Source organism: Arabidopsis lyrata (genome assembly GCF_000004255.2).
Source record: "Arabidopsis lyrata subsp. lyrata unplaced genomic scaffold ARALYscaffold_8, whole genome shotgun sequence".
Classification (NCBI taxonomy): Eukaryota; Viridiplantae; Streptophyta; class Magnoliopsida; order Brassicales; family Brassicaceae; genus Arabidopsis; species Arabidopsis lyrata.
Window position 1 is genome coordinate 14,603,362 of NW_003302548.1, and position 13,296 is coordinate 14,616,657.

The 13,296-nt window shown below is 36.1% G+C and overlaps 2 protein-coding genes and 1 long non-coding RNA gene across 3 annotated transcripts; 1 reads left to right on the top strand and 2 right to left on the bottom strand.

Moving 5' to 3' along the window:
• LOC110228016 lies at positions 1-1,417 on the top strand. Its single transcript, XR_002331616.1, has 2 exons — positions 1-616; positions 865-1,417. It is a non-coding gene; the product is annotated as an uncharacterized LOC110228016 (long non-coding RNA).
• Positions 1,418-5,050: 3,633 nt separating this feature from the next.
• Positions 5,051-7,835, bottom strand: LOC9301942 (AT-hook motif nuclear-localized protein 4). The gene is made up of 5 exons (XM_021016226.1): positions 6,896-7,835; positions 6,394-6,464; positions 6,093-6,224; positions 5,846-6,007; positions 5,051-5,747 (listed from the first exon to the last, which is right to left on the bottom strand). Exons 1-5 carry the CDS (start codon positions 7,380-7,382, stop codon positions 5,343-5,345), a joined length of 1,257 nt encoding a protein of 418 aa, XP_020871885.1. The 5' UTR covers positions 7,383-7,835; the 3' UTR covers positions 5,051-5,342.
• A 1,690-nt stretch (positions 7,836-9,525) lies between these two features.
• LOC9301943 (65-kDa microtubule-associated protein 3) lies at positions 9,526-13,186 on the bottom strand. Its single transcript, XM_021015967.1, has 12 exons — positions 12,929-13,186; positions 12,706-12,793; positions 12,389-12,595; positions 12,060-12,311; positions 11,748-11,957; positions 11,508-11,663; positions 11,096-11,407; positions 10,932-11,019; positions 10,778-10,851; positions 10,609-10,683; positions 10,286-10,502; positions 9,526-10,189 (listed from the first exon to the last, which is right to left on the bottom strand). The coding sequence occupies exons 2-12, from the start codon at positions 12,775-12,777 to the stop codon at positions 9,729-9,731; spliced, it is 2,124 nt and encodes a 707-aa protein (XP_020871626.1). The 5' UTR covers positions 12,778-12,793; positions 12,929-13,186; the 3' UTR covers positions 9,526-9,728.
• Positions 13,187-13,296: the final 110 nt, after the last annotated feature.

Genomic DNA, 13,296 nt, shown 5'->3' on the forward strand with positions numbered 1-13,296 from the left:
GTTATCAATCAAAGCTACTATAAACTATTGTAATGACTAATGAATTCGTAAAATACTCAATAAGTTGTTAATGGTAATTGATCAAAACTTATTGATAATGAAACTAAAAGTGCAAATAGAGAAAAAAAAAAGTTTAGAATTTTAAGGAGTAAGTGCATAGAGAATTGGATTTTTTGGGGAGTAATGGAGGACAGATGGGTGATGTTAAAAGTGAGGTGGACAAGTTGGACCCACAACAAGAACACAAGCGGCGTCGTTAATGGCCGTCCGATTGTTTTCAATCTGACGTCATCAAACCCTCGTTTTTATTTTGGTTCCCCATTGCGCGGGAAATCTTATTCGTTGTTGGAAGGGTAAATATGACATTTCACTCTGGTACTTTTTCCTGGGTTTGGGACCTCACTTTCCAGAATTATTTCGTTTTAAAAAAAACAATTAATTTGGGACCACCACGAGTTTTGAAAACACTCTTGTAAATCTTCTTTTATTATTATTGCAGAAAAAAAAAATGTGTATTTGGTTTTTTGTCGTTTTTGGGCCACTTGAGAGAATAGTAATGAATAAGAAAATAGTCGTGAACTAGCAGAGATACTAACCAGTAATCACTAAATTGGCGGTTTGTTTTTATACCCAAAAGATGTTTTATGTTTTTCGAGATTATTATTTTTTCCTTTTTAATATGGTCTCTTTAACAGGTTTATAAAAAATCTATAGCTGTTTTTGTCGATATAGATTGTGAATTACCAAATACCATCTTATCTTTGCTAGACCTTAACTAATATACATTTTTCCGATCCGTTATAAAATATACGAAGTTTTGTGCATATTCTAACTTTAAAACGTATATTGTTCCTCTTTCTACAGGGATTCAATCCATATGCTCTTGTGATCCATTGATCCCCCCGTCCCACCGTCAGCTTGACTCCTCTCTTCTATCGGAATAATATTTTCGCCGCTATTTGACTCTGTTGTAGTCGGAGACCTTCTTTAGGTCATAGGCGGAGCTTCCAATTAGGAGATCGGGTTAAGATGTGAAGATTTCTTGAAGTCTTCTTAGGGGTTTTTCTCAGACGGAACCGGTGGTCCTCAATCTGATCTGCAAAAGCGAAATCTGTAGAAGGAAGGCGGTGGTGGATGATTGAAGCCGGCGGCGGAGTTTGCACCGGATCGTGGATCTCGGGCGGCACCGTTCGTGTATCTCTCTCCTTCTCGCGTCTCAACACGGCGTCTCAACACGTGTTGTACACGCGGCACCCTTTTTTTTAATCTCATCAATTTAGGTTTGATTAAGCAGAGTTAATGCTAATTAGGGTTGTAAACGTAGGAGTTTGGGCTTCTTCTGTACACCGCTTGTTTAGCCCATTAGGCTCTTATCAATACAGCAGTTGGCCGACAAAAAAAAAAAAAAAAAAAAAAACGTACATTAAAGTAGAGCTAGTATATGTGTGTCAGTGTGTATCGAGTATCGTAAATACATTCTTTATAAATTAGAGTGTCTAGATTTGAAATTCTCAACGAAAAAAAAACAAAAAATCATTTAAAAGAAGATGTTTAACCAGTTTGTGTAGAAGTAGACTTATTATGAATTATAACTCGGTAGGCGTTACATATGAAATTAGGTAATATCCATATATTTTTAAGAGATTTATCGGTGTAATACTTAAAAATATGTTTTGCTACCTAGTTTCCAACACTTGGAGATTCTTCACAAGACTTATAATCAATCATGTTAAAGATTATTATGGCCATGTTCGAAAATTAATCTGTCGCATGTTTTTGAAGAAGCCGATGACACATTAAATTAGGTTTGAAGATGTGGCAATATCCGTTTTTCTTAAAAAAAAAACTTTGGTATGAGAGCAATGTTATTTATGTCTATTGAGTGATCTTACTCTCTCTGTTCTTAGATATTTGATGTTTTGAATTTTTTTCTTGTTTCACAAAAATTGATGTTTTGTAATAGCATTATTACTATTTTTATTTGTGACCAATAGAAAAAGAAGAGAAGTGAAATTAATATTATTAAATTAATAATAAAATAATTAAAAAAAATAAAAATGACTTTTTCGTAATTAGTATCTAAAACTCAAAATATCACTCTTTTAAAAAGAGAGAGTAAAAGATTCCGGCAATTTGTTTATCATGTCAACACCAACGATAGTTTTTTATATCAATGTCGTGGTATGAAATTAAATTGGTGGTATGAGAATCTTATAATTTTACGTGAATGCACATGTCCACAAATTAAACTACAAGTTCGGAATCTGATTATTTTATCAATCTCAATATATAGTACACTATGGTACGTAGGAGAAAATTTAGGATCAAGTGCTAAACCTAACCACGATTTCAACCTCACCTATTCCAATCATTTTGTTAAAAAAATCCGATCTTTTTTGTATAAAGGATGTTGAAATTTCTAAGATTACTATTAAAAGAGAAAAGAGGTGAATAAAATAGGGACACATGAGCACGGATGGTATATACGAGGTGTTGGTGTGTATCCCATAAAAAAAAACTATTTGCCGTAATTCGCATTTGAAGGTTCCGATGAGAATATTTAGAATTTCGTTTCATATTTTACTCTTCATCATCAAAACCCTCACCAAAACTTTAACATTGATACCAAAAAAAGAAAGAAAAAAAAAACCTCAACAAAAAAAAAAAGAGTTATTTACCCGTAGACACACTTTCTCAAGTTATCTATCATTCTAGCACACTTTTTCTTTCTCACAAGTTTTATATGTGTGTAAAGACGTAAATACCCTGAAAAGAAACTCTAGTGTTTTTTTTTTTTTTTTTATATAAAGTTTTCACCTTAGCCGCAGTCTCTCTTAGTAAAAACATTGGGATAACCTCTTCCAATACATCTATTTGCCACCGACCATAATCCTCGAGCGAGGCGGCGACGGAGAATCTATTAAATCGTCGTGGTGGTTACTTGCCATTGATGAAGCATATTGAGGAAGGTCAAGGTCGTTGGTTGGGCTATGCCGACGGCGGCGATGAGTTGTGGTATTGGCAAAATTTGGTGGCGCCGTCTTCGTAATCGTCGGTTTGTTGAAACGACGGAGGAAGAATCTTCCGTTGGTTTCATCTCTCTCGAGTCAAGCTTATTCCTTGTATTATCAAAATCAGCTTGTAATCGAATTTTCATTTCTTTCTATGAATCTATCTATCTTGAAAAATTGTTGGCCATAAAGAGCAGTGTGCTACTTTCAATTTGCTTCTTCACTATTAGTCTACAAATCATAAAGACAACAGATTCCAAATTTCATATCAAAGAATATCTAAAATGGAGAAGAGGAACTGAGCTTATAAATTATAATGATGGTAGTGAACGAATGGTTAGCTAAAGATGGATGCTACGTAGTAACACAGTGACTGAGGAAAAAGACGATGAACTTCTTTATCCTCTCCGTCGCCGTTTTCGTTGCTCTCGGTTTATCCTCTCGTCCGCAATCTGTTGATTCCTTTGTTACCTTCTCACAGACTCAAGTAGTTGTGTGTGTTGTTTTATGGTCTTTGTGGCTTAGGATAAACTCTTTTGTGGCCATAGCACCACATCCACATGTTCACATGATCGCGGCCATAGCACCACGTCTCCTAAAATGGTCATAGCACCACATCCACATGTTCACACATCCATCTATACCATTTTATTTTACACATAATCATCCACTCGTGTATCCATAAATAACTAGGTTTGTAGCTCCATTCATACCAATTTATTCACACGTAAACATCCATTATACACTGAACATTTCTTCACTGCTAAATGGATGCACAAAGAGCATCGAAGATACAACTTAAGAATGACAATTTTTTTTTAAAGCCATTAGAGTGAGTCATACGAATCAATCACCAGAAAGAATGTGAGACCATGCACAAGTGATCATTCCCAAATACCTGTCTCCAATGTACATTTCTTACACTAGCTCAAAATCATCACCAACGTCTTTCATTTTCAGATTTCTTCTCATGTTTCAATTCTTTACCATAGTGATTTGATGCATCTATTTGGTTCTTTCCATTCTACTCCGTGAAACACTTCCATGACTCTTTTCATCCATCCATTATATACTTCACATTCATTTGTCATATGTTCTTATCTAAATAGTTCAAACTTGAGAAATTAAAGTTCACATCATCAGCAACTTCTCACTCATCATCATCATAATCATCATCTCTGTAGAATTAGTAAACACATGTTAGTGAAAAAATTCTAATTGTTCACCAAACAAAGTTGGAGATTGACATGGCGTTGTGATTAGGCGAATCAATGATTCCAAAAGGACAACACTTTATGGACAAGATTTTTTGTTCATCGTATATCAAAATGCATATCTTCCATTGTTATATTGCCACCTTCTTCTCTTCTCTGGTTCTTCTATGGTTTGTCACTCTCACTCCTAAATAACCAAATTGCAAACCACAAACTCAAAATTGCAACAAGAGAATTAAAAAATAAAAATGGGACTGTCAAAAAGTAGGGATTTTGAAGAAAAGTTTCAAAAATTCTGTATTTGAGATAGTTGAAAAAAATCTAAACTGAACTAGAAGCAAAGTTGATAAACTAATTGAAAAAACTTATTTTCGAAGTCACAAATCTAAATTCCCAGAACGCAATCTCTTTCTCCAACATCTCTCTACTTCTTGTTTCAACAACGATGGATTCCAGAAGATACAATTTTTATGGAAGGAGAGATGATAATCAAAGTAATTCAGAAAGCACGGAGGAACATATAGTCGATGATGCCGCCGCCGCTGATCTCACTGATGATGCAAAGCCACATGAAAAGGAAACATAGTATCTAAGAGCTAGCCTTAATGGGAAATTACGATAATTTTTTGGTGACAACTTACACCTTCCTCTTGACTATAGGGATTTTTAACTGGCCGAATACTACTGAACAAGCTAAGATGGTTTAAAGTAACATGATAAAGGGTAATATGTCAATTAAATGAACACATTTATAAATGGGATAGTTGTAGAATGTACTATAGTTGGTAGATTCTATAAAAGATGAATCAATAAAATTCAGTCGAGTTTCAAAATAAAGTCATTGAAGAGTTGATTTAAGGAGAGAGTTTGAACACACACTAAGTTTTGAAGTTCTACAACAACCACTTGGGGATAGAAAGAAAGACACAAGTCATAGAACCCTAAAGATTACATCCTCTAGTAAACCCTAACTTTTAGTGAAATATCTCTGTTTAGGATAACAACTACGATCTGGAAAAAAACATTACACTCTAAAAAAATCTGAAGACACCGAAATAAAAATGTCGCAACAACTCAAGATTATGACTGATCAATGTCGGATTCTTTCCATCGATCATCAGCTTGGAACCTCGGTGTCAGATTCGCTATGGCCTCCAAATTCTTCATCATCTTCACCTTCTAAATCCTCTTCATCTTCTTCCTCATCTTCTTCTGGGAGGGGTGAGAAGAGATCCTTGATATGGTTAGCTGTGTTATTTGCATAGTAACCATGGACTGTGTTAGTACTTGGCTCATGCGAAAAGGACACAGGTGGTGCGGACACAGGTGGTGGCTGAATAACAACAGGCTTGTTGAGCCCGTATCTAGCCTTTGGATCTTCCACTGATACACCGAATGAGATATTAGAAGCTTGTGTTGTTGTCGGGATCCCGAGTCTTTCCCTTCTTTGCTTCTTTATCTGCTGCTGCTGCTGCTGTTGCTGCAATTCCTCCTGACCCGCTATAAAACTCCCCACCATTACCTGAACAATACATACCGATTCCAAAACAACAATGCTTAAAACGATAAAAAAACTCGAGTCCGTTAAAGAGATCAACACCTCATGGTCTAAGTAATTACCTGAACAGGACCAGCAGCTATAAAGAGACCGGCAAGTCCACCACCAAAGACACGACCATCTGGTCCTGCAAGAGACACACTCATCCCGCCAGCTCTGCTTCGGGTTCCTCCACTCTCGCTTGGTATAAACGAACCCGTCAAAGAAAGAATCTCAAAATGACCCTGACCACAGATTGTAAACTAAATGTATTAGTAAAAAAAAGAGATTAGAAGGAATCTATGAGAGAAGTGAAGAGAGAGAACGAACCTCATAAGTGAGAGTACCACCAGATGTCATAGATTGACGAAGTGTAACATTGGAAATGGGACCGTTAGCTGAAAGAATGCAAATAGCACGCGAGCCTTGTTGAGAGAATGTCATTATCTTCATTGTCACATCCTGTTAGATTCAGTGGGCCAAAAATAGTTAGAAATCTCGGGGACTTAGTCAAGATTAATAACCTTGGTGAATTATTCACCAGTAAATCACAAGTAAATAGTTAGAAATCTCGGGGACTTAGCCAAATTATTCAGTAAATCACAAGTAAAGAGAATTATCGAAGACATACCTCACCGGCGTTTACTGTGAGCACATGAGGTGTAAAACTTGGACTGACAAACTCAGCAGGTCCTCCACCTCCTAATTAAACATCAAATGAATCAGGAGGATTTTCAATAAATAGAAAAAACGAAATCTGATCAAGAAAAAAGAGCTATATTAGGATGAACAAATTGCTAAAACCAAAACAGTAAAGAGTTCAAGTTAAATCCTTAAGTAACAAGACCAGTGCGAAACACATCTATATATATACTGTATACTCTTAATCACACTGCTTATGTCACTCTCACCAAAGAATCCTAATTGGTTTCCCTAAATTGCCTTCTTCTTCTGGGAATTTCCCTTTAAAAATCCAGTTTACTGGACAGTAACATTCACTAGCTTTATAAGACAAAAACATTTGTCCTTATTCCAACTTTTTTGCAAGTCAAATAGATCTATTAAAAGCCATCTATTGATTCTTATACAGAGAACATGGTACACACAGAGATATCTTGGATAAAAGACATTACCAGAACTAGGAGTGTTGTTAAATTCGAACATCTGAGGATTCTTGAGCCAATTGTTGTTGTTGTTGTCGTTGTTAGGCTCTCTACTTCCTTGTCCACGTCCTCTTCCTCTTCCTCTTCCTCGCCCTCTTCCTCGTTTCCGAGAACCAAGCTCAGACGTCAACGGAACGGAGGAGGAGATAGGCATCGGAGAGAGAGTCACAGCGAGTGAGCCGTCAGGGTTATACTTTCTCGGTCTCCCTCTCTTCTTCTTCAAGTCAGAAGAAGAATTCTCCACCGGCATTGTTAAGCTAAAAGGAGGAGCAACATTCTCAGAAGCTTTCACGGCGGCGGCGGCGACGGAGGAAGTGCTGGATTGACCCACCGGAAAAAGATTAGGGTTTTCAGACCGTGGGGGTTCCATGTGGTAACCAGGAGGAGGAAGAAGAGGAGCTTCATGTTGTTTCAGACCAAAACTGGTTCTGATGTTAGTTCCTTCTCTCTCCTCCATCTGAAAGATTCTGATTCCGACAATTACAGAAGAAGAAGAAGACCAAAAACAATCTTTTAAGACAGAACTTGAATCTTGATGATCACGACAGATTCAAGCTTCTTCAGACAGACACTTAAAGTATAGACAAGAGAGAGAGAAGAAAGATCCAGAGGACGTAAGATTCAGAGAAAAGGGGAAAGAGATTAAAAAAAATGAAGGTTTTTTTTTTTGGTTGAAATTAAGTAAAACTAGTGAAGAGAAAGATCAAAAGCTTCCATGGCGGAATCTTAATTTCAGAAGAATTTCTCCTAAAACATTCATAATTACCAGGTTTTTTTTTTTTCTACGAGTGGGTTAAGTTTAGGGAGAAATTTTCTTTACAGATGTGAGAAATTAGGGTTTTGAGGAGAATGGGAAAGAGAAAAATAAATATTGAAAATATATAAATCAAAGGAGCGGATTTTATTACATTATTAACTTTGATTTTATAAAAAATAGAAAGAAGTTTTTTTTAAAGAAAAAAATCAAAAAAAGGAGAGAGAAACGAGAAAAGTGTAATTTCTAAAAAATTTGTAATAATGGCTTAATTAGAAAATTAAAAAATTACACTCCTTTCCTAACTAAGTCTTGGAGTTTGGGATACAGCTAAAGTTTAAGTAATATAATAAAATAAGTAGGGGCAAATTTTTAATTATATACAGTTGGACTTGATTTTGAGATTTTCCACAGTATTAAAAATGAAAAATAAAAAAGAAAAGGTTTATGATATTTCTGTCACCTAATATTATCACTTTTTTTTTTTTGTTTTGTTCAAAAAATAAAATAAAAATATTATCACTCTTTCTTTACCAGTCTACCCACGTTGACTATAACCAAAACATGTTGACCAATTTAGCCTCCCAAAGACCAAGTACAAAATCTCTTTGTCCCTAATCCCTGACATTAGGAGTGGTAATGACTCCGTACCAAAATTATCCATTTTTTCATTAGGATGTCTAATCCCCGCAAAAAAACTTAATAGATAGATATTAAGGTGAATTAGATTGTGCACAAAAAATAAAAAAAGTGAATTAGATAATCGATGAATTTAGAATGGATCAATATATATCATGATTGTTGTTTTGGTGATTAACTATGTTCTTTTAAATTAGACACCAAAACATACAAATTGCACAAGATAGTTCAGTTGTTTACTCACTGCCCGAAGTAAGTTATAGTTAGTCTCTTAGGTCATACGACTAGACCTAAAAGATAAATATTTTGTTTAGAAAACTCAGATTAGGAAATGTATCTATGACAAATATTTTGTTTAGAGAGTTTTAATTCCATTTTAGGAGAAAAAAGTTTTAATTTTACAACCATATTAGATTTTGGTTCTTCCACAGGCCCGACTTACATACCATGGTACTGAAACCATTGCTTTGGACCTCCACAATTTGAGGGCACTTTTTCTATAGGCCTTTGTAATAGCAAACAATTCTATCTTGCTTGTTTCTATGTTTTTAGGGTATTTTTTTCTTGGGTTCGAATGCAAGACTGAAACAAACATAAAATCAAGGTTAAAAATTGCAACGAAAACGAGAGAAAGTGGTACTTAGTGAATCGCCACTACTCTTGCGTAGGGCACCCAAAAATGCCGGACCGGCATTGTTCTTCCACTTGTGAGCCCATAATCAAACCACTATTCTTACTCCTGTAAAAACCGACTCCACAATTAGTAATTTTGTTTAATTTTGAATTGAACGTCGAAAAGTTTTCGAGGGATAAATCTATAATAACTTGTAGAAAACTTAGTACAAAATATTTTTTAAATCTTAAACTATAACATCTTAAACTTAAAGAATTGTATATTTCCTCATTTATAATATTTTCCCTTTTTATAGATATTTTACATTTGACCCCTTTCTAATTTTTTATTTTTTATATGTCAAATAAGACCCCATAGGTGATACAAATCGATTGAAGTTGATTATCCTATAGTGGTAAAATCATTAAGTCGCCCCAAGCTTTTTTGAAGTCCTACATGGAGACGAAAAAGTGGTCAATCCACCAGTAAATTAAGATAGAAAATTGTGAAATATTTCACAAGTAAATAAATTTTGAATAAACGAATGTAGCCAGAAACAAGTTATGACAAGTCAGGTAATAATATTTTGCGAAATTTTCGAATAATAATGTGAAGTAGTCAAAGCTGCACTTCACGGAATGTTTTCTTTTTCAGTCTCAGAAGAAACCATACGTGTAAAAATGCTTACTTAAAGAAAAAAAAAGCCAATCATATAATTGACCTTTTGCAAACCAAACCACATTCAATTTGAGTTTTACAAATGAAAAAACTTAAGAGTGAGACCAAAGGATTAATGATCAAACCAAACCACATTCAGCCTGTAGCATGAAGGCGAGCCTTCGTTCCTCAAACGAGTACTCAACAACTTCAGGCTTTTCAGACATCAATCTTGCATTGTCGGTGAATGGTGTTGGTGCAGTGTGCATTGGGACGGAGACTGTTGCTGGTGTCGATGGGATTGGAATCATTGCAGCAACATTCTTAGGTGTTTGCATCATCATAGTCATCATTTTCTCTTCTTCCAAGTTCCTAATACTGTTGATGTTCTTGACAGGAGTTGCAAATGATGAGATCTCATTCACTGCGTTGTTTTTCGGAAGCTGTTGTTGTGTCGTTGTTGCTATGTTGGCCTTTGATGCAACCACCATGGTCGAAATGGGCGAGAATGGTTTGCGAACTAATGGAGATTGCAACACTTCAGAAGGATTCATTGATTGTTTCCTTGAGGGAAGTCCTGCAATATCAAGCCCTCTTCTTCCTGCAGGTATAAAATTCATTTGCCAATGCAATTAGGAAATCTACTCAACACTATGATGACAACCACTGGTTACATTTGATTAAAACACATAGTTACCATTAGATAAAGCTCCATCATTCTGTCGGTGATCTGCTTTCTTGTTAGGCTTAGGAGTCTGATGCATTGCTGCTCCTAAGGAGAGTCTTCGGTTGGTTGCACCACCGGTCGACATTCTTGGAGCCTTTTTACCACCAAGGGGTTTAGATGGGCTCGGTTTGGATCCATATAGCGCCTCTTGTTCTGCTATGAGCTGTCCTTGAAGCTTCTTCTGATCCTTTAATATGTAGAAAATAGTTGCATCACACAGAGTTGGGTTAGAAGGATGATATTGGTGAAAATTTTCTGATGGAAACATAAAAGAAAGGAGAAATTGTACTTACCCGTTGGCGACGGTGTTCCTCTTCCCTTTCCTGCCTGAGCAAGTTGTACTCCTCAAGCATAGAAAGGAGACGGATCTAGACACAGAAAAAGAGAATTACAAATGGTCAGCTATAACATAATGTATAATAGTCAACTGAAAACAATAGCGATTTTGTAGAGAATTCATACACCATCATAGAGAAATTCAGTCCCCTTTTCTTGTTCCCAAACTATAGTCTTTGAGGCCAGTGCTTCAACCATTCCTGAATGAATGAACATGAAAAATACTAATCTATTTATAGCTTAAACATTACTTATACATTCATAGCAAAGAGTAACTTACCTGGAAGCTTGTTAACAAGATTACGAGCTTTCTCAGCACGCTTGAGAGTAAGATGAGCTCCTCGCCCAGCATTGTATCGGTTGTCGTCCTGTAGAGTGAAAAATATCAGAATATGTAACAAGCTTTTATCATTTTAGAAAGGTTTTTGTGATTCCGACTCTAACCCTGTTGTATTCTTCAAGCCAACTTTCTTCATCGCAGGCAGATAACCATTTCTCAACCCTTTCAAGTATATCTTTTCGGCTTAAAGCTTCCTCTTTGATCTTAGATATATGTTGCTCAAGATGCTCCAGGACCATTGTAGCATCCACAATACCAGATTCTATCGCTGCTATAGTTTGATCTATAGCACTGTCTGACACTGGCAACAAGTGGGTTTTCCTACATATGTCCTCTAGTTCTGACCTTTTCTTCAAAACAAGTTCTTTCATTTTGCTTGCTTTTACCTCATCCAATCGGACAACTTCTGCTTCAACCTATATATAGCAAAGGAAGTCATGTTATGGACCCATAAGTTATAAGCATGGTCATAGTATTATAGAACAGTTTAACCATGAAAAAATCTCCACAGCTTACGTATTTGATGAAGTCTTCAGAGAGACTATTGGCTTCAGTTATTTCTTGTTCTGATGCAGCTATATTGCAGGTAATATGCTGATACTCTTGCTGCTCTTCTATGGGTGTATCCATCAAATTCCAGAGCTCCAACATGGTTGTTGCTAGATCTTGAAGCTTCATAAAATGCAATAAGAAACTATGAGCCAACAACAGCAAAGAAAATTCTACATAACTCGCCAAAGTAATTCATCATCTTACCCGTTGCATTCTCTGAATCTTGACCTCCCTCAGCTTCTGAACTGCAGCCCCCAATTTCTCTATCGTATGATCACTCAAGCTTCTTGGTCCTTCTGGATCACTCAATGTGGGATTCACTTGGCCAACAACCTCATTAAAATCCATTCCAAGTACTGAACAATGGGAATACAAAGTACACAGGTGCTTCCGAATCGTCTCCACACGATCAATCTGAGGGAAACAACACAACAAAAGGAGTAAATACAATCTCATGTTAGGAATAAACAAACAAAAACAAAGAAGCCAAATATGCAAGTTCAAATCAAATCTCACTTTCTCCTTCTGAAGTGCTTGCAGCTGGCAGTGTAAGTCTTCAAGCTTTCTCATAGACAAGTCAGTCTCATCGATAAGTGGTTTGGAATGAACGAGTTCTCCTTGACCTCTAATATCATTAGTAATACTATCTATTTCCTCCAGGACAACAATGAACTGGTTTCTTCTTTCAATTTTCCTCTTTTGCATCTCTTCCAGTTCAGGAAGAATCCTCCCAAGCTCTTGCTTCAAGCTCCCAACGCTTTGATCAGTCTAACACATACAAAAGAAGATTTAAAGTCGAAAAATGCAGAAACATAGACTAAGTAAGTCCTTATCAAATCACTCACCTGTCTAATATGCACAGGACGCTCTCCCATAGCAGAACAAATGGCAGCTAATTCTGCTTCAGCATCAGCTATCGCTTGTCGTAATTGAGCTCTACATCGATTAGCTTGATCAACTTTTCTTCTATACACTTCCAAACATTCACGTTCAAGCTCAAGCAACATCTTATCTCTATCAGTTTCAGTTTCTCCAACTTCATCCCAAATAATCTAATTCGCACAAAAAAAAACAAACAAGATCTCATAAACAAACACTTTACACAAACAAATTGAAAGAAACTGTAGTATCATATTCAAAAGACTCTTAATCTCCCAATAACCTGGAGTTCGTATAGAAGAGATCCACAAGTTGTCTCTACTTGAAGAATCGGATCTTTTTGAATACTAGCCATTTCGAAATGCTTTAACCTGTAACAGAGAAAAAACGAAACCCTAACCATGTCATTCTCAAAAATTAGCAGCTAATTCGAAGCAATTGATTGAAAACCTAACTATGTATAATTCGATTTGGACATTGCGAAGCAACAAATTCAAAATACTTGCCTGAAACGGGAGATTTCTCGGAGATTTTCCAGAACTGATGATGATGATTGAATCTATCACTGAAACTTCGCGAGTTAGATTGAAGAAGATAAAACTCTTCGATAGAGAATCCAAGTTTAGAAACCTAGATCGAGAAGTTTGTGTGTGTAGAGAAAAGAGAAGAGAGAAAAAGAGCCGTTACAAAGAAGTAAAGGTTTTGGGTTGAGAGAGAGAGAGAGATGAAGATGATGACGATGAGATTGGGAAATTCGTCCGTTACCCGAACCAGCTCTTCCAATTTTGTATATTTGGGCTTTTTTACTTTTTCGAACTTTTGAATTTCAAAAAATCTGATTTAGGGGTTTAGAATCCAGTGCATCGCGTTTTGT